General features: G+C 43.4%; 1 protein-coding gene across 2 annotated transcripts in view; it reads right to left on the bottom strand.

The window, feature by feature from the left end:
- EHBP1L1 (EH domain binding protein 1 like 1) overlaps positions 1-16,238 on the bottom strand; it is a 50,323-nt gene extending 34,085 nt beyond the window's left edge. For both annotated transcript variants that reach the window (XM_032233975.1, XM_032233977.1), the window contains exons 1-5: positions 15,988-16,238; positions 5,213-5,270; positions 3,056-3,151; positions 1,965-2,018; positions 641-819 (exon numbers count right to left, since the gene is read on the bottom strand). In XM_032233975.1, coding sequence (XP_032089866.1) covers positions 641-819; positions 1,965-2,018; positions 3,056-3,151; positions 5,213-5,270; positions 15,988-16,091 — 491 coding nt within the window. In that variant the 5' untranslated portion in view covers positions 16,092-16,238. The remainder of the gene's footprint in view (positions 1-640; positions 820-1,964; positions 2,019-3,055; positions 3,152-5,212; positions 5,271-15,987) is intronic.
- Between the last annotated feature and the right edge of the window lie 3,349 nt (positions 16,239-19,587).

Here is a 19,587-nt window from a genome sequence, read left to right as displayed (position 1 = left end):
GGGATAAAAGCAGTGTTGTTTGGAAGCTGTTTTGGTCCCGTCCGTCTGTCTGTCTGTCTGTCTGTCCGTCCGTCCGTCCATCCATCCATCCATCCCTTCATGTCATGTGTCTATCCATTTATCTATTTATCCATCTATCCATCCATCCATCCATCTATCCATCCATTCATGTCAACTGTCTATCCTGCCTTCGGAGCAAGACAGCAATGAGGCAGAGGAACAGCTGGAGCCTGTCCCCAGTGTGGAAGGTGATTGGCCCCTCCCAGAGGAAATAAAAGAGGAGCCAAAGGGGAGGGGGCTTTTGCAGGAAACAATTCGTTCGTTTGTTCGTTCATTCGTTTCAGGAGTGTGAAGATCTGTCTGTGAATCTCAGAGACTCTGTGCCCAGAGTCTTTCCTTGCACAGCACTTCATTTAGAAAATATTGACATGGCAGCTTTCCAAGCTAGATAAGGTCTGTGGTCATAAATACGCCTTTGAAAGACTGTTTGCCAGGCCTTGGCTGAATGGGAATGAGAGGAATTCACAATTGTTTAATAAAAGGGGTTTAATAAAAGAAATCTGCTGCTTTTTGGGGAAGCTTAAGTCGGAACAACAGGTCCCAGGTTCTAAGAAGGGTTTTTCCCTGCTCCGGGACTCACGTGGCTTTTCCCTCATGCAAGAAGACGCACGAAAGAGTGAGCTTGAGGGACGCCGCCACGACTTTCACCGACTTAGGCTTCAGCTTCAGGTTTAAGTCCACCTGGTTGGGCGTCTGGCTGGCGAAGCGCTTGAGGTTCACGTCGACCGAGGCGAGGACTTTATGTTGCCCCTTTGATTCCTGGCACGAGAGTTCACATGAGTTACAAATTTTTAACTGGTAAATTCCTGTCTCGGCCACCCATCTTTCATCGCACCCCGCTGTCACCGTTCAAACACAAGACCGAAATCTTCCCCCTGCCCCCCAAACGGTTATAAAAGTAGAAATCACTCCCACTGGACTCCAGTTCAAAATGAAAATTAAGCTGTAAATGGAGGTCTAAATAAGCCTTCCGAAGAAGGCCTTAAAATCCACCAAATTTGTGTGAAAAAGTTGGGAAGAAGGAAAGAGGATTTCCAGTGGCAGGGAGTTCCACAGTTTAAAAATGACCTGCTGCGGGTTCCAGCCATCTTTGTCTCAAAGAACAACAGCAGCAACAAAAAAACAATAACAACAAAAGATTTTAAAAGGAAGTTGAGAATGAATAAAAAGTACCTTTCTATATTTCTTCTCAAACGATTGCCAACATATAGAGATATTCCTCAACTTACAACAATGCATTTAGTGACTGTTCAAAGTTTCAATGGCCCTTAGGACCGGTCCTTGCACTTATGACCATTATAGCATCCTCACAGTCACATGATCAAAATTCAGGCCTTTGGAAGCCACCATGCATTTACAATAGTTGTAGTGTTGTAACGCTTATTCAAATGAATGGGTTCACTTAATGACCACCACAAAAAAAGGCTCGAAATCAATTTTTGATCATATGAGTACCTCCACTTAGGAGCCATAATGACTTATGTTAGAAATTCTGTTTATATATAGAACCACAGACATATATATAGTATATGTACTCATATATAGTACAGTCACCATGTGCGTTACTGCTTAACTGCTCAACTGTAACAAGAAACAGGAACAAAAAGAGCATAGAATAAATACCATAGGTCCAAACTTATAAAAACTACCATCTACTGGCTGAATGCTACTGCAGTTGTTGCATAAAAATACATTTCAACTTATGATCAGAATTGTGGTCATATGTCGAGGACTACCTACAATCAAAGTGCATGAGAAACTCTTTTTAAAAAAAAAATACCGAACAATCCAATGAAAGATCCAATTTCCAGGAAAGGTTTTTTTCCCCACCAACTTTGCTACAAAAATCTCCCCCATCCTTTATCTGGGCACAATCAAAAGCAAATCCAAGATTTGAAACGCACATTTTCTACCACAAAAGTCCAATCTTTATCTTCGTATTCTTCCACGTGTGGGTCCTGAAAGACAGAAGGGAGGGCAGTCAGCAGGAGGAATGGTCTTCAATGCGAAAAACACCCCAGGTTTCCTCACCTTCCTCATTTACATAAGCGGACATCCCATTAGCAACAAGGCCCAACTTAATAGAATAACAGGGCTAGAAGGGACTTCGAAGGTCGTCTAGTCCAACCCCCGGCTCAAGCAGGAGACCCTATACCATTCCAGCCTGTCCAATCTCTTCTCCAGTGATGAAGAGCCACAATATCTGGTGGCAAGTCGTTCCAGTGGTTAATTGTTCTCACTTTTAAATCAATCAATCAGATCAATCAACCAATCAATTAGAATAGAGCTGGAAGGGACCTTCAAGGTCTTCTAGTCCAACCCCTGTTCAAGCAAGAGACCCTACAGTATTTCAATCAATCAATCAGATCAATCAATCAATCAGAATAGAGTTGGAAGGGACCTTGGAGGTCTTCTAGTCCCACCTCTGCTCAAGAGACCCTACAGGAGGCTGTTTTCACCCTACAGGTTTCAGGAAAGCTTTTGGAGCCTGGGGAAGGCGAAAATCCCCCCCCTCCTCGCACAAGGGTCACTCACGCACACGTGGTGGGGGATCACACATGCATGCGCAGGTGGGGGCGGGGGTCGCGCGCATGCACAATAGCGTGCACAGTTTTGTCACACCTTTAGAAAAAGGTTAGACATCACAATTTGTTGCAATTGCCGACTAAACATTGCTAAAATTCTGGTAGGCCTTCGACCCCGCAAATACAAAATGCAAAAACCCCTTTTCTCACGAGTCTCTTTCTCCCATTCTAGGCCCAACCCAAGAAGCAAAGCCATATTTTATCCCCCCATCACATCACTTCATCGTGTAATTAGTTCAGTGATGGTTTGGGGGGGGCGGGGAGGTGGGCATTTCCCTGGTCTTTCTGCCGCGTTGGCAGATCAAGGCAATGTGTGAATGAGATTCCCGAGCAAGGAACTGTCTTCTTAAATCCGCCAGCGGGTATCCTTGCTCTGAGACGACACCAGTCAGACGACGCAGTTCTCTTACCCGGTAAAGCGTGACCATAATATCTACGTTTTCTGGCACCATCCATACCACCTCGCCCCGGTAAGGATTCTTGATGCCCGGTTGCCAACTGTGAGCCTAAAACAAAAGAGCTTAAATTTTAAAAAAACCCTTACCAAATGCAAAATAACACAAAACATACAGTTAATAGCAATAGCACTTAGATTTATATACTGCTTTGCAGCCCTCCCTAAGCGGTTTACAGAGTCAGCCTCTTGCCCCCCCCCCCCCAAAAAATCTGGGTCCTCATTTTACTGACTTTGGAAGGACGGAAGGCTGAGTTAACCTTGAGCCTGGTGAGATTCGAACTGCCAAATTGCAGGCAGCCAGCAGTCAGCAGAATCAGCCTGCAGTACTGCACTCTAACCACTGTGACACCACCGGGGCTCTTAATTACACACACACCCGCCTGCGCACACACACAGTCATATAAGAGCCGAGGTGGCGCAGTGGTTGGGGTGCAGTACTGCAGGCCACTTCAGCTGACTGTGATCTGCAGTTCAGCAGTTCAAATCTCACCTGCTCAAGGTCGACTCAGCCTTCCATCCTTCCGAGGCGGGTGAAATGAGGATCCAGACTGTGGGGGCAAGTTGCTGACTCAATTTGCTAAAAAATCTGTAAACTGCTTGGAGAGGGCTGAAAGCCCTATGAAGCGGTATATGTCTAATATATATGTATGTATGTATGTATGTATGTATGTATGTATGTATGTATGTTAGTTATATTTGTGCTGATAAATAAATAAAGGGAGACTAGTATAGATCTATTTCAAGCTATTTAGCTCTCATCAGCTAGCCATACCCTTACTGTGATATATATATATGTTTTCTGAGGTTTTCGCGGGTGTTAGTATGTAGGTCTCTAGTTGTTCGGGTTTTCTCCCGCGTAGAATTGGAGATGTCTTGGCGACGTTTCGACGAAGTCACATTCGTCATCTTCAGGCTGCTGCTGACTACTTCAGGTTTGGTGTTTCCTGGAAACACCAAACCTGAAGTAGTCAGCAGCAGCCTGAAGATGACAAATGTGACTTCGTCGAAACGTCGCCAAGACATCTCCAATTCTACGCGGGAGAAAACCTGAACAACTAGAGACCTACATATATATATATATATATATATATATATATATATATATATATATATATATATATATATATATATAATTATTTATCAGCACAAATGCAACACAAATGTAACAAAGGCAACAGTAAAAAAATATTGGGTTTCTGTCTGGATGGTCTCTTGTGATGAGCCGATAGACGGAGAATGGAAGCAGTAAACGTCCTCCCATATTTGGGCATACCAGGGGTTGTGACTCTAAATACATACCTATTCCCTGGCTCAGCTGATAAGGAGAAGAACCCTGTGGCTTAGTGGTTAACACATCTGCCTAAGATGCAATACAGCACAGGTTCTAATCCCAGTAAGGGTATGGCTAGCTGATGAGAGCTAAATAGCTTGAAATAGATCTATACTAGTCTCCCTTTATTTGTTTATCAGCACAAATACAACACACACACACACATATATATATACCGTATTTTTCAGAGTATAAAAGGCACCTTTTTCCCTCAAAAAAAAGAGGGTGGAAATCTAGGTGCGTCTTATACACTGAATACAGCATTTCTTGCCTCCTGAAACCCCACCGCCTTCATCAAAATGGCCGTGCATAGCCTTTAGGAGGCTACCAGAGTGCTCCTGGGGGCTGCGGAGGGCAGAAATGAGCAAAAAACGGGCCGTTTTTTGTTCAATTTTGTACCCTCCCCCAGCCCCCAGGAGCACTCTATAAGCCTCCTAAAGGCTATGAATGCCCTTTTGGGGGAAAAAACAGGCCATTTTTTGCTTGTTTTTGTCCCCAAAAACAAATGAGTCTCTTTGAGAGTGGGCGGCATACAAATTAAATAAATAAATAAATAAATAAATCAAATGGGGCTGTTTTCGTGAAAAATGGGCTGTTTTGGGGAGATCTGCAGAGTGCCAAAAACCTTTTTTTTTTAAAAAAATTGCCTCTTCAAAATCTTGGTGCGTCTTATACTCTTAAATTTATATGCCGCTCGCCTTGAGGTTTGAGGCGATTCCTCCCACAGATAAAAGAAATTGCTTTTAATCTGATCCCCCTCGCAGAAGCGCAGAAAATCACCTTGGTGCAAATCCGTCGGTTTCTCCGTGTCCAAACCACGATGAGCTTGTCCGGCTGCCTGTGATTGGGAGAGATAAAAAGAGTCAGTTTTGCAAACGCCAAACGAAAAATGACCAAGCCATTAATCCAAGATTTCATTGATGGTTGGGGCTGCAATTAGTACATGGGGAGCAATGTGGTGTAACCAATGGGGAGCTCGAGGGTTCTCTCTCTCTTTCCCTCCCTCCCTCCCTCCCTCTCTCTTTCCCTCCCACTCTCTCTTTCTTTCTCTCTCTCTCTCTCTCTGTCTCTTTTTCCCTCCCTCTCTCTCTCTCTCCCTCCCTCTCTCTCTCTCTCTTTCCCTCCCTCTCTCTCTCTCTCTCTCTCTCACACACACACACACAGACACACTTTGGGGAAATTTTTATAATTTCTTCTAGAACAGTAATTTTCAATTTGAAAGTCTTAAAAGGAATTAAACTTTAAATCCCAGAATCCCCCAGCCAGCATGCTTTAAGATGGATGGACTTCAACTCCCAGAATTTCCCAGTCAGTTTGCTTCAAGGTGGGCTGACTACAACTCCCAGGATTCCTCAGCCAGCTTTAAGATGGGTGGATCTCAACTCCCAGAATTCCCATCAGCTTGCTCCAAGATGGATGGACTTCAACTCCCAGAATTCCCCAGTCAGCTTGCTTCAAGATGGATGGAACTCCAACTCCCAGAATTCCCCAGTCAGCTTGCTTCAAGATGGATGGACTTCAACTCCCAGAATTCCCCAGTCAGCTTGCTTCAAGATGGACGGACTTCAACTCCCAGAATTCCCCAGGCAGCCATGCTTTAAGATGGGTGACAGGGATGACATTCAGGTAAGAGGTATGGACTCCAAGCCCCAGAATTCCCCAGCCAGCTCATGCTGGCTGAGGAATTCTGGGAGTTGTAGTCAGCCCATGTTAAAGCATGCTGGCTAGGGAATTCTGGGAGTTGTAGTCCATACCTCTTACCTGAATGTCACCCCCTGTGTCTCCAAGGAATGACACAAGTATGGAGGCAGTCTTCCTGGAGTGAGAATATCTGACTTGCCCCTGTGACGGCCATTAACAAGGATGACCCAAGTTTAAGATGGGTGGAGTTTAACACTTCCTGGCTTGGGAATTCTGGGAGTTGAAGTCCAAACTTGCGGAAGGCAAGAAATACCGGCCTAGTGGTTGGGCAGGGGCTAAAGAAATGAGGAAAGGAACAAACTGGGCCTGAGGCGGCCAGTTGCTGACCCCAATGTGCATACGCATTGCACAATTGTACACTTCTTCTTGATCACAATCACACTTTCCAAGAACGGACAGTCATGTCTTCGCGGAATAGTGTCATAGGCTCTCCTGCTGGAGCAGTGGGTTGGACTAGAAGACCTCCAAGGTCCCTTCCAACTCTTATTATTCTATGTTCTCTGTCTCAGAGAGCTCGTCCCGAAAGCAAGTTGGCAACCAGTTCGAGGGCTGCGCGCAACAGCTCCTGTCCAGCCCAGGTTTTATCTGCCTGCCCAGTCGTGTGTGGGCGAGGTTCCTGACCGCCTCAGGAGAAAGGCTGGGCCGCACCCGGTCGTGGCACTGGGGTGTTGCAAGAGACTCTGTTAAACTTCCCTGTGAAAACGCATGTCTTCCTCCTCTGCACCCAACCACGCTCCTAAGAGCCAAAGGAAGGTTTTAAGCTCCCAAGGAAGCTTCAGAGATTCCAAGGGATCTTCTAAGTACTGAAGGAAGCTTCTAAAAGTCTGAGGAAACCTTTAAGGAGCCATCTAAGGAAGCTTTTAAGCTCCTAAGGAGCCTTCTAAGATTCCAAGGAAGCTTCTAAGATTCCAAGGAAGCTTCTAAGACTCTAAGGAAACTTCTATGCTTCTGAGGAAACTTCTGAGATTCTAGGGACTCTTTTAAGTTATTAATGGACCTTCTAAGATTCCAAGGAACCTTCTAAGACTCCATGAAACCTTATAAGATTCTAAGGAGCCTTCTGAGACTCTAAGGAAACTTCTGTGCTCCTAATGAACCTTTTAAGACTCCAAGGAACCTTTTAAGATTCCATGGAACCTTCTAAGGAACCCTCTAAGATTTCGAGAACCTTCTGACATTCTAAGGAACCTTCTGACATTCTAAGGAACCTTCTGACATTCTAAGGAACCTTCTGACATTCTAAGGAGCCTTCTGAGACTCTATGAAAACTTCTATGCTCCTGACGAAACTTCTGAGATACTAGGGACTCTTTAAGTTCTTAAGGAACCTTCTAAGACTCCAAGGAAGCTTCTAAGACTCTGAAGAACCTTCTAACCTTCTAAGGAACCTTTTAAGATTCCAAGGAATCTTCTAAGATTCCAAGGAACCTTCTAAAGAAACTTCTATGCTCCTAAGGAAACTTCTAAGGAACCTTCTAAGATTCCAAGGAAGCTTCTAAGACTCTAAGGAAACTTCTATGCTCCTGAGGAAACCTCTGAGATTCTAGGGACTCTTTTAAGTTATTAATAGCAATAGCAGTTAGACTTATATACCGCTTCATAGGGCTTTCAGCCCTCTCTAAGCGGTTTACAGAGTCAGCATATCGCCCCCACAGTCTGGGTCCTCATTTCACCCACCTCGGAAGGATGGAAGGCTGAGTCAACCTTGAGCCGGTGAGATTAGAACCGCTGAACTGCAGATAACAGTCAGCTGAAGTGGCCTGCAGTACTGCACCCTAACCACTGCGCCACCCTGGGGACCTTCTAAGACTCCAAGGAAGCTTCTAAGACTCTGAAGAATCTTCTAACCTTCTAAGGAAGCTTCTAAGATTCCAAGGAAGCTTCTAAGATTCTAAGGATACTTCTAAAATTGTAAGCCTGGTAAATGTCTTGCTACCTCAATTATTGCAGTAATTGTTATGTATTGCGCGGGAGGGGGAATTTGGCTGGGGATGGGCTGGCTGGGGAATTCTGGGAGTTGAAGTCCATCCATCTTCAAGTTGCAAAGGGTTGAGAAACTCTTCTCCCCCCCCCCGGAGGGGTTATGATGTTATTAACTTTTCAATTTCTCAGCCGTGTCCTTTCTCATCTCATCTCCCTGCTGCTTGCTTGGAGAGATCCGATGCTTCTCTCCTTTCTCCAGGACAGTGGCCAAAAGCTAAATTTAGCTGGGGGGGGGGGGGGAAGGAAAGTCATTAATCCAGTCAGGTGTTGGGTTTAAATCTGGTCTCTAGAGAAATCCAATCCGCTCACCGCATACTTTCCCCCCTGCCTAGATTCCATTCAATTTCATCCTGAGCCATCGGAGAAGAGATTTGAGCCATGGTTAGATCTGGGGGTGGGGGAAACAAGGAAACCTGGAGACCCTCCCTCTGGCTGGCTTCACACCGCCTTGCTAGACCCAATATTCAATTTATTTACTTATTAAATTTATTTGCATGGGTTGCTGCGATGCAACTGTTTTGATCGAGGCTTCCCAAGAGCATGAAACAAACTCCTGGTCCCGACAAAAATCCCTTTTATTAATTGTGAATTCCGCACATTCACCTCCAGCAAAGTCTTTCAAAGGAGGATTTACGGTCACAGACCTCATCTGGCTTGGAGAGCTGCCAGGCCGAGATCTGCAAAACTTGGCCAGGAGTCTCGGAGAGTCATGAACCAATTAAGCGAACTGATGGTCTCCTGCAAACTCCACTCCCCTTTCCCTCCTCTTTTATTTCCTCTGGGAACCGTCTGGCCCCATCTAAAAAGTGGGGGGGGGGCTTCCTATGATTGCGTGGATCAGCTGTGAGCTACGCGATCCTTGTAATTATTATTTTTTAACTACCGGTTCGCAGAACCAAGGAGAATAATCCGTACCGGTTCGGCCCAAATTTGGTTAAAATTTGGGCACTCGCCAATGGGAATACACAGGTAGTCCTCGACGTACGACCACAACGGAGCCCAGAATTTATGTCGCTAAGTGAGTTTTGCCCCAGTTTACGACTTTTCTCCCCCGCAGTTGTTAAGTGAATCACCACAGCTGTGTAATTGGTAACGCGGTTGTTAAGTGGACCTGGCTTGCTCGTCAGGAGGTCGCAAAAAGGGGATTAGATGACCTCAGGACCTCACTGCAACCGTCGTAAGTGTGAGTCAGTTGTCAAGCCTCCGAATGAAAACCAGGTGACGGCGGGGAAGGCTGCAACAGTGCGGGAAAGGGTCCCTTTTTTCAGTTTAACTTCGAACGGTCACTAAGTGAATCGTTGTAAGGCGAGGACTGCCTGTAACAGAATGACAGAGTTGGAAGGGACCTTGGAGGTCTTCTAGTCCAACCCCTTGCGCAAAGAGTGGTCCCTATATACCATTTCAGACAGTTGGCTGTTTAGTCTCTTTTTAAAAACCTCCAGTGATGGAACGCACCCACCACTTCTGGTGGCAAGCAGTTCCACTGGTTCATTGTCCTCGTTGTAGGGAATTCCTTCTCAATCCTACATTGGTTCTCCCCTTGATTAGTTTCCATCTGTTGCTTCTCGCCCTGGAAAATGACATTTTCTGTAAGAAGCCACATTGACAGCTGCCTTACAAACCGCCAGAGTTGCTGGGAAAGGAGGCACCTTCAAACAGATGTGCCCATTGCTCTACCCCCTCCTGGAGAGAGAGAGAGAGATCTGGGCGCTCCCTCGAGCCAAGGTTGAACCCGGGGCCTTCCCTTCCGGGCAGCGCCTTAGGCGGGGGCGTCTCAGAACATGCACAGACTACCAAACCTAATTACCAAAACCTGCCTCGCCACTGCGGGAGCCACATTCGTCTCTTTGCAAAGGCAGACTCGGCCCGTACGGGGTGCAAATTTGCGGCGAACCGTGCCCAGTTGGGGCAAGCCGAGTGGCAGCAGGGGGCTGGGTGGGGAAACGCCAGGCCCGCTGCGAGGAAATCGAGCCCCCACCCACCCACCCCCACCCCAAAAAAGAGGCTCAAACTCCAACTGGGCTGGCGTTTCTTTCTCGTTCCCTTCTTCCTTTTTAGTCCATGCCAAAGTTTGCTTCTCGTGACTCAAGGCCCAGCATATTTCTCTTTTCTCTTCCTCCTCCCCTCCTCCTTTTCCGTTTTTTACAGCTCAAATATTTATCCTTTCCCAAACCTTATAAGGAGGAGGAACAGAACCGGGGGGGGGGGGGGGAGAGGAACGGGAACACGCTCCCTGGCAGCCACGCTCCCCTCCTCCTCCTCTTTCTGGCCTCCTCCACCCGAAAAAAAAACCCGCTTCCAGAAAAACAATAGCCGTTTTTCCGTAGGCTCGGAAACCTTTGCAGATGTCTGGGGTGCCTCCGGGTACTACAATGCCTATCATTCCCAGCCAAGAGGCACAGGGGCCGGCATCGTCTTTGTCCTACGGGGCTGCAAAGCCCCTCCCAAGCATCCCCAGCATGGGGAGATGATGGGAGTTGCAATCCAACTTTCTCGAGACGGGAAGAGGCGCGTCAGAAGAATGAACGGCTGTATCTCCAGCCACGGGGTTTGTGGGGGCAACATGGGACACCCCCCCCAAAAAAATGTGGGGTTTGCTCCCCTAGGCTGGATCTTTCCTCTTGCATAATAGCTTTTTTACAGTCAAACCTCCAGGAAGACAGCTGCCTTTGCATAAACTAACCCTGGCTTATCCAAACCACGGTTTACCAAAGCAACCCAATCACCTAGCTTCGTCCAACATAGTGGGTGCCAGAGGTTAACAGCCTCGTCTAGGTTCAGGCGAGCCCCCCCCCAAAGCACAGAGAATCAAGAGAATGGTGGGGAATCCTGGAGGTCTTCTAGTCCAACCCCCCACCACCACCACCACCGGTAAATGGCGGTTAAGCTTTTGTTTGAAAAAGTCAGAACATTTCTTAGTTCCAGTTGGAATCTCCCTTTGCAAAGTTTTCACCAATCTGTCTTAATCCCTCAGGCCTTTGGGAGAATAAATCCACACCCCTGGCTGGCTGGGGGATTCTGGGAGTTGAAGTCCGCCCATCTTAAAGTCTGCTGCCTAGGGAATTCTGGGAGTTGAAGTCCACCCATCTTAAAGCCTGCTGGCTGGGGAATTCTGGGAGTTGAAGTCCACCCAACTTAAAGCCTGCTGGCTGGGGGATTCTGGGAGTTGAAGTCCACCCATCTTAAAGCCTGCTGCCTGGGGAATTCTGGGAGTTGAAGTCCACCCATCTTAAAGCCTGCTGGCTGGGGGATTCTGGGAGTTGAAGTCCCCCTATCTTAAAGTGTCCAAGGTGGAGAAACACAGCCTGCATCCCTTGGGAAAGTAATTTTAACCTAGTGTGCGTTTCTTTGCCTGGTGAAAACTTAACAACTGTTGTGCTAACATTAGACACACCCTGCCAAGTTTTCAAGCAAATAAATGAAAGGAAATAAACAAAGCCTCTGACGCCATGGGAGCCCCACGTGGTCCCTTTCGGCAAAGGTCAGCCCCGTTGTGTTCAGCATGGCCACTCCTCCACCAAGCAGGCAGGAGTTGGGCTAAATGACCTCTAGGAGTCTCCGGAACAGTAAAATTCCACCATGATTCCTGTACAGGCAAGAAGGCCTTTGCCTCATTTCAAAACCAGCTGTCAAAAGCCTGACATGGCAAAATGATAATGGAGGAAGTTCAGAGAGGATAATTCTCAGAGATGGCTCCAAGCGTAAATTCCTGCACTGAGTGAACTTTCTGGACGTGAGCCCACTAAGGCCCACAGGTTGTCTGTCTATTATCTGTCTGTCTTTCTGTCTATCCCCTATCTATCCATCCATCCATCCATCCATCATCTCCATTGAATCTGCCTGTCCTTTCCTTCCTTCTTCTTTCTTTCTTCCTTCCTTAATCTTTCTTTCTTTCTCTTTCTTTCATCTATCTATCTATCTATCTATCTATCTATCTATCTATCTATCATCTCCATCAAATCTGCCTGCCCTCTCCTTCCTTCCTTCCTTCCTTCCTTCCTTCCTTCCTTCCTTCCTTCCTTCCTCTCTTCATCTTTCTTTCTTTCTTTCTTTCTATTATCTATCATCTATCTATCTATCTATCTATCTATCTATCTATCTATCTATCTATCTATCTATCTATCTATCTATCTATCTATCTATCATCTCCATCAAATCTGCCTGTCCTCTCCTTCCTTCCTTCCTTCCTTCCTTCCTCTCTTCCTTCCTTCCTTCCTTCCTTCCTTCATCTTTCTTTCTTTCTCTTTCTTTCTATTATCTATCTATCTATCTATCTATCTATCTATCTATCTATCTATCTATCTATCATTTATTCTATCTATCTATCTATCTATCTATCTATCTATCTATCTATCTATCTATCTATCTATCTATCTTATCTCTCTATCTATAATCTCCATCGTCCTGTCCTGTCTGACCAACTACCTCCCTTCCTACCTCCCAATCATGTCTGTCTATGTATCTATCTGCAATCTGGCATATTTTATTCTAATGACAAGAGACGGACCTTGCCAAGTAGCTATGAAAGGAAGTCAATCCTGTTTTGTTTTGTTTTGATTTACAATTCTACAAATATCCATAAATGAACAATCCGTCAGTTCTGGCCTAGACAGCAACCCAAAAGCCAACAGACCACCTAATTAAAAGACTACCCTTGCGAGACCCTTTACCAGGTTAGTGGAAGACACAGACATGATATGCACACAAGAGGTCGGATTGGATTCCCTTCAGTATTTTTCACTACACAAATCCTCCAGCCAGTTTTGGATTGTAGGGAAGGTGTTGGGCTACGAACCGGGAGGCTGTGAGTTCTAGTTTTGCCTTGGGCATGAAAGCTAGGTGGCAGCCCGACCCACCTCACGGAGTCGTTGTTGCGAGGTATGTTTGCTGCCTTGAGTTGAGTGTGTGTGTGTGTGTGTGTGTGTGTGTGTGTGTGTGTGTTTATATATATAACACTAAATACATACCTATTTCCCTGGCTCAGCTGATAAAGGAGGATGACCTTGTGGCTTAGTGGTTAACACAACTGCTTAATATGTAATACAGCACAGGTTCGAATCCCAGTAAGGATATGGCTAGCTGATGAGAGCTAAATAGCTTGAAATAGATCTATACTAGTCTCTATTTATTTATCAGCACAAATGCAACATAGATAGATAGATAGATAGATAGATAGATAGATAGATAGATAGATAGATATAGATATAGATAATTTGTGTTTGCAATTTTGCTGATAAATAAATGAAGGGAGGCTAGTAAGAGATCTATTTCAAGCTATTTAGTGCTCATCAGCTAGCCGTACCTTTACTGGGATTCGAACTTGGGCTGAAAGCAACAGGGAAGCAGTATGCTCCCTCCCACACACACACACACACACACACACACACACACACACACAATAACCTAGTACTAATACAGTCATTCCAATCATTTGATTAGCACGTAAATAAAATAAATTTTCTAAAAATGGAACAGTACTGGCTGAATTCTGGGAATAGAAGTCCACATCTCTTAAAAGTTGCTCAGGTTGAAACGATGGACTTTACCAGGTTTTTTTCAGAGATAAAGTCATGCCGGGTTTAACTAAACCTCTCTGCGCTATGGTGTGCCATCACTCTATAATTTCCGGGATTGACTACTACATGGCCCTGTCCGTGGAGTTGCCCTTGAAGACAGCCCCAAAGTGCCACCAGCCACACAATACCATGCGCTACATCGAAAACATCAGCCGCAGAGTGTTTAAAACTTTCCAAACACTTTAACCCAGTCCCGAATCCTCCTAATTTCCACCCAGGGGGAATTATGGGGCTTGTCGTCTCAATTTAAGACTCAAGGGAGAAAGTAACTTGTCAAGTCAAAATGCACGGTAATCCTCGAACAGTTTCTTATGGACTAGCGCCTTGGTACATAGGAACGTGAGCTTTCCCCAAACGGATCCTATTCAAATATGAAGCCAATCGGAAGTCCCATAGGTGCAGCACAAATAAAAGACAAGTCGCAACAGCTGTCATATATAACTGAACTAAATCAACTAATAACGGAACTGAAAAAAGTCCTACTGAAAACAACTTGGATTCCCCCCAGCTGCAGGAGAGTTTCAAAATTATTATTATATATATATTTTTCTGACAAGCATTTCTTTTCTGTGGTTATTTTTAATCTGGGAGGATTTTTTCTTTTTTTTTTTTTTTTGGCTTTTAAAAAAGAAAAGTATTTGGCTGGGCTTGTCCCGTACAGCTGTTTTCCAGATTCTTCCTGTCTTTTTTTAATCCGGACGCCAGGCCTTGAGTTATGCAGAGTTATTTACATAACGAAGCAGGGACGGGTGTTTTGAACACATACGATCCATATTAATGTCTTTTCTGACTAACCTCTCCATTCACCACTTCCTGGTGTGCAAACTCCACCCACAAATTCTCTGTATCTTATTTATATTTCCCCCCCCTCTCTAAAGATTCTAGTTCAAAGCTCATAAACAGTGGAAGTTGTGTCACACGAAGCTGCCCCGTTTAGTTCAGCCATACCTGGAAAGGCCAAAAACACCCCCCCTGATATTTGGGAGTTGTTGTTTTTTAAACGTTGCAAAACTGTACTGTGGAGATTTCTTCCCTAACTCATGGTTCTAGTCCTCATGAAGTGCGGCGGAAGGCCTAACGGGAAAAGGCAGGGCATTGTTTGTTTGCAAGTCCTCTGATGACAGATTAAGAGGCTGGCATTCACAAATCTGACTCAATAGAAGCTGGCAGATTATATGATACTGTATAGGTTGTCTTGCTTGAGCAGGGGGCTGGACTAGAAGACCTCCAAGGTCCCTTCCAGCTCTATTCTATCCTATTTCCCCTCGTTGGGGTGTGTGTGTGAATGAATGTGTTCGTGTCAGGAGATGTTTGCAAAATTACTTCATACTTAAGTGGTCAGTAGAGGGGGGGTGCATAAGTGCACTAATGTGTCTATCATTTTATATTTATTCTCTTCTATCTTGTTCTCGTTTTTTGTTTGACAAATTCCAATGAAATAAAATAAATCAAAATAATGCAATAATGAAATGAAATGATGAAATGAAATAAAATGAAATAAAAAATAAAATAAAGTGAAATAAAATAAAAATAATATAATATACAATGATAATATAATAAAATAAAATAAAAATAATATAATATAATATACAATGAAATAAAATAATAAATTAAAACAATAATAAAATAAATGAAATAAAATAAATGAAACTAAATGAAATAAAAAAATAAAATGAAATAAAATATAATAAAATAAAAAGCAATATAATGTAATATACAATGAAATAAAATAATAAAATAAAAAATAATATACAATGAAATAAAAGAAAATGAAATAAAATAAAAAATAAAATAATAATAAATTAAAATAGTGAAATAAATGAAATAAATGAAACAAAATAAAACAAAATAAAATAAATTAAAACAATAAATTAAAATAATAATAAAATAAATGAAAGAAAATACAATAAGATAAAATAATAAAATAAAATAATAAAATAAAATAAAAATAAAATCAGACTTTGGGGGAGGATTCATTTCCTCTAGGGGTGGGGTAAAAACCCAGAAAAAGGGGATCAATGCCCAAAAATCTGTCCCCAGATTTCAAGGAGTGGGGGGAGAATATGGGGGTGGCGTCCTTTCTTCCCTGCTAAGCCCCCAAGAGAGACCTACCCCCCCCCAAGAGGGGCTGAGCTCTGCAGCCTCGCCTGTCCTACCTTGCCGGGGCGTTGTGCGCCAGCCCAAGGGGCGCCTTTCCAAAGGGCTCCAAAGGGGGGGGGGACCCACGAAGCTCTCCCACCCACCCTCCATCCTTGCACCCCCACCCCCGCCCACTCCCACGCGGGGCCCCATTCACCATTTCTTGCTGCACTCCACCACCAGCTCCTGGTAGCAGGCGACGAAGCGGAACTTGGCGGCCCGCTTGCCGACGCGCTGCAGCCGCTTCCAGACGGAGCTCATGGCCCCCGCCCCGAGGTTGGTCCTCTCACCGCCGTCCCATGCCCTCCGGACGGCTGCCCCAGCGAGGAAGTCCCGGCGAGAGAGAAGCCAGAAAGTTGCAAGGAAGGGAGGAAGGAGGCGCGCCGGAGCTCCGGGAGGGAGGGGGCGGGGCCGAGGAAGGGGGCGTGGACGGGGGACGCCACGCCCCCCGACGGGAGTTCCCCGCAAGAATAACAGAAGAAGAACTTTTAACTTTGGGGGGAAGAGAGGGGAGATACCTCATGCCACAACTATTGAGAAGAGAATAGAATAGAATAGAAAATATAGTATAGAATGTAAACTATAGAATAGAATAGAAAATATAGTATGGAATAGAATGTAAACTACAGAATAGAATAGAATATATAGTATGGAATAGAATGTTATTCTGTTGTTCTATAAAATAATGGAATAGAATGTAAAATATAGAATAGAATGTAAAATATAGAATAGAATGTAAAATATAGAATAGAATAGAATATATAGTATGGAATAGAATGTTATTCTGTTGTTCTATAAAATAATGGAATAGAATGTAAAATATAGAATAGAATGTAAAATATAGAATAGAATGTAAACTACAGAATAGAATAGAATATATAGTATGGAATAGAATGTTATTCTGTTGTTCTATAAAATAATGGAATAGAATGTAAAATATAGAATAGAATGTAAAATATAGAATAGAATGTAAAATATAGAATAGAATAGAATATATAGTATGGAATAGAATGTTATTCTGTTGTTCTATAAAATAATGGAATAGAATGTAAAATATAGAATAGAATGTAAAATATAGAATAGAATGTAAACTACAGAATAGAATAGAATATATAGTATGGAATAGAATGTTATTCTGTTGTTCTATAAAATAATGGAATAGAATGTAAAATATAGAATAGAATGTAAAATATAGAATAGAATGTAAAATACAGAATAGAATAGAATATATAGTATGGAATAGAATGTTATTCTGTTGTTCTATAAAATAATGGAATAGAATGTAAAATATAGAATAGAATGTAAAATATAGAATAGAATGTAAACTACAGAATAGAATAGAATATATAGTATGGAATAGAATGTTATTCTGTTGTTCTGTAAAATAATGGAATAGAATGTAAAATATAGAATAGAATAGAATGTAAACTACAGAATAGAATAGAATATATAGTATGGAATAGAATGTTATTCTGTTATTCTGTAAAATAATGAAATAGAATGTAAAATATAGAATAGAATAGAAAATATAGAATAGAATAGAATAGAATAGAATGTAAACTACAGAATAGAATATATAGTATGGAATAGAATGTTATTCTGTAAAATAATAGAATAGAATGTAAACTACAGAACAGAATAGAATATGTAGTATGGAATAGAATGTTATTCTGTTATTCTGTAAAATAATGGAATAGAATGTTAAATATAGAATAGAATAAAATAGAAAATATAGTATGGAATACATTACAATGTTATTCTGTTAATTCTGTTAAATAATAGAATAGAATGTAAAATATTGAGTAGAAAACATAGTATAGAATAGAATAGAATGTTATTCTGTAAAATAATAGAACAAAATGTAAAATATCGACTGGAATAGAATGGAACGGAACAACAGAGTTGGAAGGAACCTCGGAAGTCATCTAGTCCAACCCACAAGAGATGGAGTCGTCGTGCCCCCCCCCCACATCGGAGCTGGATGGGAGGCCACTAGGAAATCCCAGGTTTGCAGGGAAATTTTTTTTTAAAAAAAAAAAAACCACCCACAAACATACACCTGTCCAGGAAAATCACTTGAGATAGTTAAACTTAAAACCTGCCCGGTTCAAGGCAAGCCGATTAACTTTTAAAAACTCCAGGTCACTGAATATTGCTTTAATTCGGTAACCCGGTCAAGGGTGGTGTGTAAACACGGGCCTAAGAGTCCCTGCCTACCAGCCTGGCCTGCGGTGGTTTTTCCTCCTCCCTCCCCAGCCTTTTCCTTACATGCTGACTCCCTCCGATGGAAAGCATGAGGTCATATGGAGCTGCCTGGATTTAATTGCTTTGGCAGCCTTTTGGAAAGAAAGGAGAAAAGAAAAAAAAACCGCCAGTATGTATACGTGCAAAGGAGGATGAAAAGAAATACACATAAATCAAAATAAAATTTTAAAAAACTCCTTTCGAGCCGGCCTCGCCTTTTCTTTTTCCTCCCTCCTTCCTTCCCTCGTTTCTGCCTTTTCGGAGGCTTCGTTTCTGGCTCAGGCGAGATAAATAAAGAACCTGTAAGCCGATCCTGGATTCCAGCTTTGCTCCCCGGATTGACGTGGCTGTCATGTCCCCAAATTTAGCAACCGAGGGACAGATACTACTCCGGGAACGCACCCCCCCCCCAAAGGGGTGGGGTGGGGGGGGTCTGTGTGTGTTCAAACACAAATAGATGATATTTGAAATTTATAACAACAGAGCACCAGAGTTGGAAGAGAATATATAGTAAAAATACAGAAAAGAAGAGAAGTTGGAAGGGACCTTGGAGGTCTTCTAGTCCAACCCCCTGCTTAGGCAGGAAACCCTATACCATTTCAGACGAATGGTTGTCCAATCTCTTCTTCAAAACCTCCAGTGTTGCAGCATTCACAACTTCTGGTGGCAAGCTGTTCCACTGATTAATTGTTCTCGTTGTCAGAAAATTTATCCTTAATTCCAAGTTGCTTCTCTCCTTGATTAGTTTCCACCCATTGCTTCTTGTCCTACACGATAGCTGTCTTCCAATATTTGAGGAGCTGCCACCAAGAAGAGGGGGGTCTTCTCCTCCTCTCCCCCCCCCTTCTATATATAACAATGGCTCTGTGTGTGTGCATAACTCTGGAACGCTTTGAGCAATTTCAACCAAACCTGGTACACAGATGACTTACTCTCTGGAAACAATTAGGGGTAAGACACCCATAACAACCCTCAGTGTGTGTGTTCCGTTAAGATACAGCCTGTTGTGCCTTAAAATGGCTTCTACTGTACTGCCTTAAAATGGCTCCTACTGCACTGCTGTAAAATGGCTTCTACTGTACTTTTAGAGCCGAGGTGGCGCAGTGGGTAGAGTGCAGTACTGCAGGCCACTTCAGCTGACTGTTATCTGCAGTTTGGAGGTTCAAATCTCAACCGGCTCAGGGTTGACTCAGCCTTCCATCCTTCCGAGGTGGGTGAAATGAGGACCCAGACTGTGGGGGTGATATGCTGACTCTGTAAACCGCTTAGAGAAGGCTGAAAGCCCTATGAAGCTGTATATAAGTCTAACTGCTATTGCTATTGTACTGATGGCTTCTACTGTACTGCTGTGAAATGGCTTCTACTGTACTCCTGTAAAATGGCTTCTACTGTACAGCACAGTGAAGTTAACGGTTTCACAGTACCCCATAAGGGGGCTCCCTCTGGTAAGAGGGAAAATCCAACATTAGAAATTACGTGTGGTCTGGGTATTTCCCCCCTATAAATAAATACT

Source organism: Thamnophis elegans, chromosome 17 (assembly GCF_009769535.1).
Source record: "Thamnophis elegans isolate rThaEle1 chromosome 17, rThaEle1.pri, whole genome shotgun sequence".
NCBI lineage: Eukaryota > Metazoa > Chordata > Lepidosauria > Squamata > Colubridae > Thamnophis > Thamnophis elegans.
The sequence above is the reverse complement of the archived record's forward strand: the minus strand, read 5'-3'. Positions and strand labels throughout refer to the sequence as shown.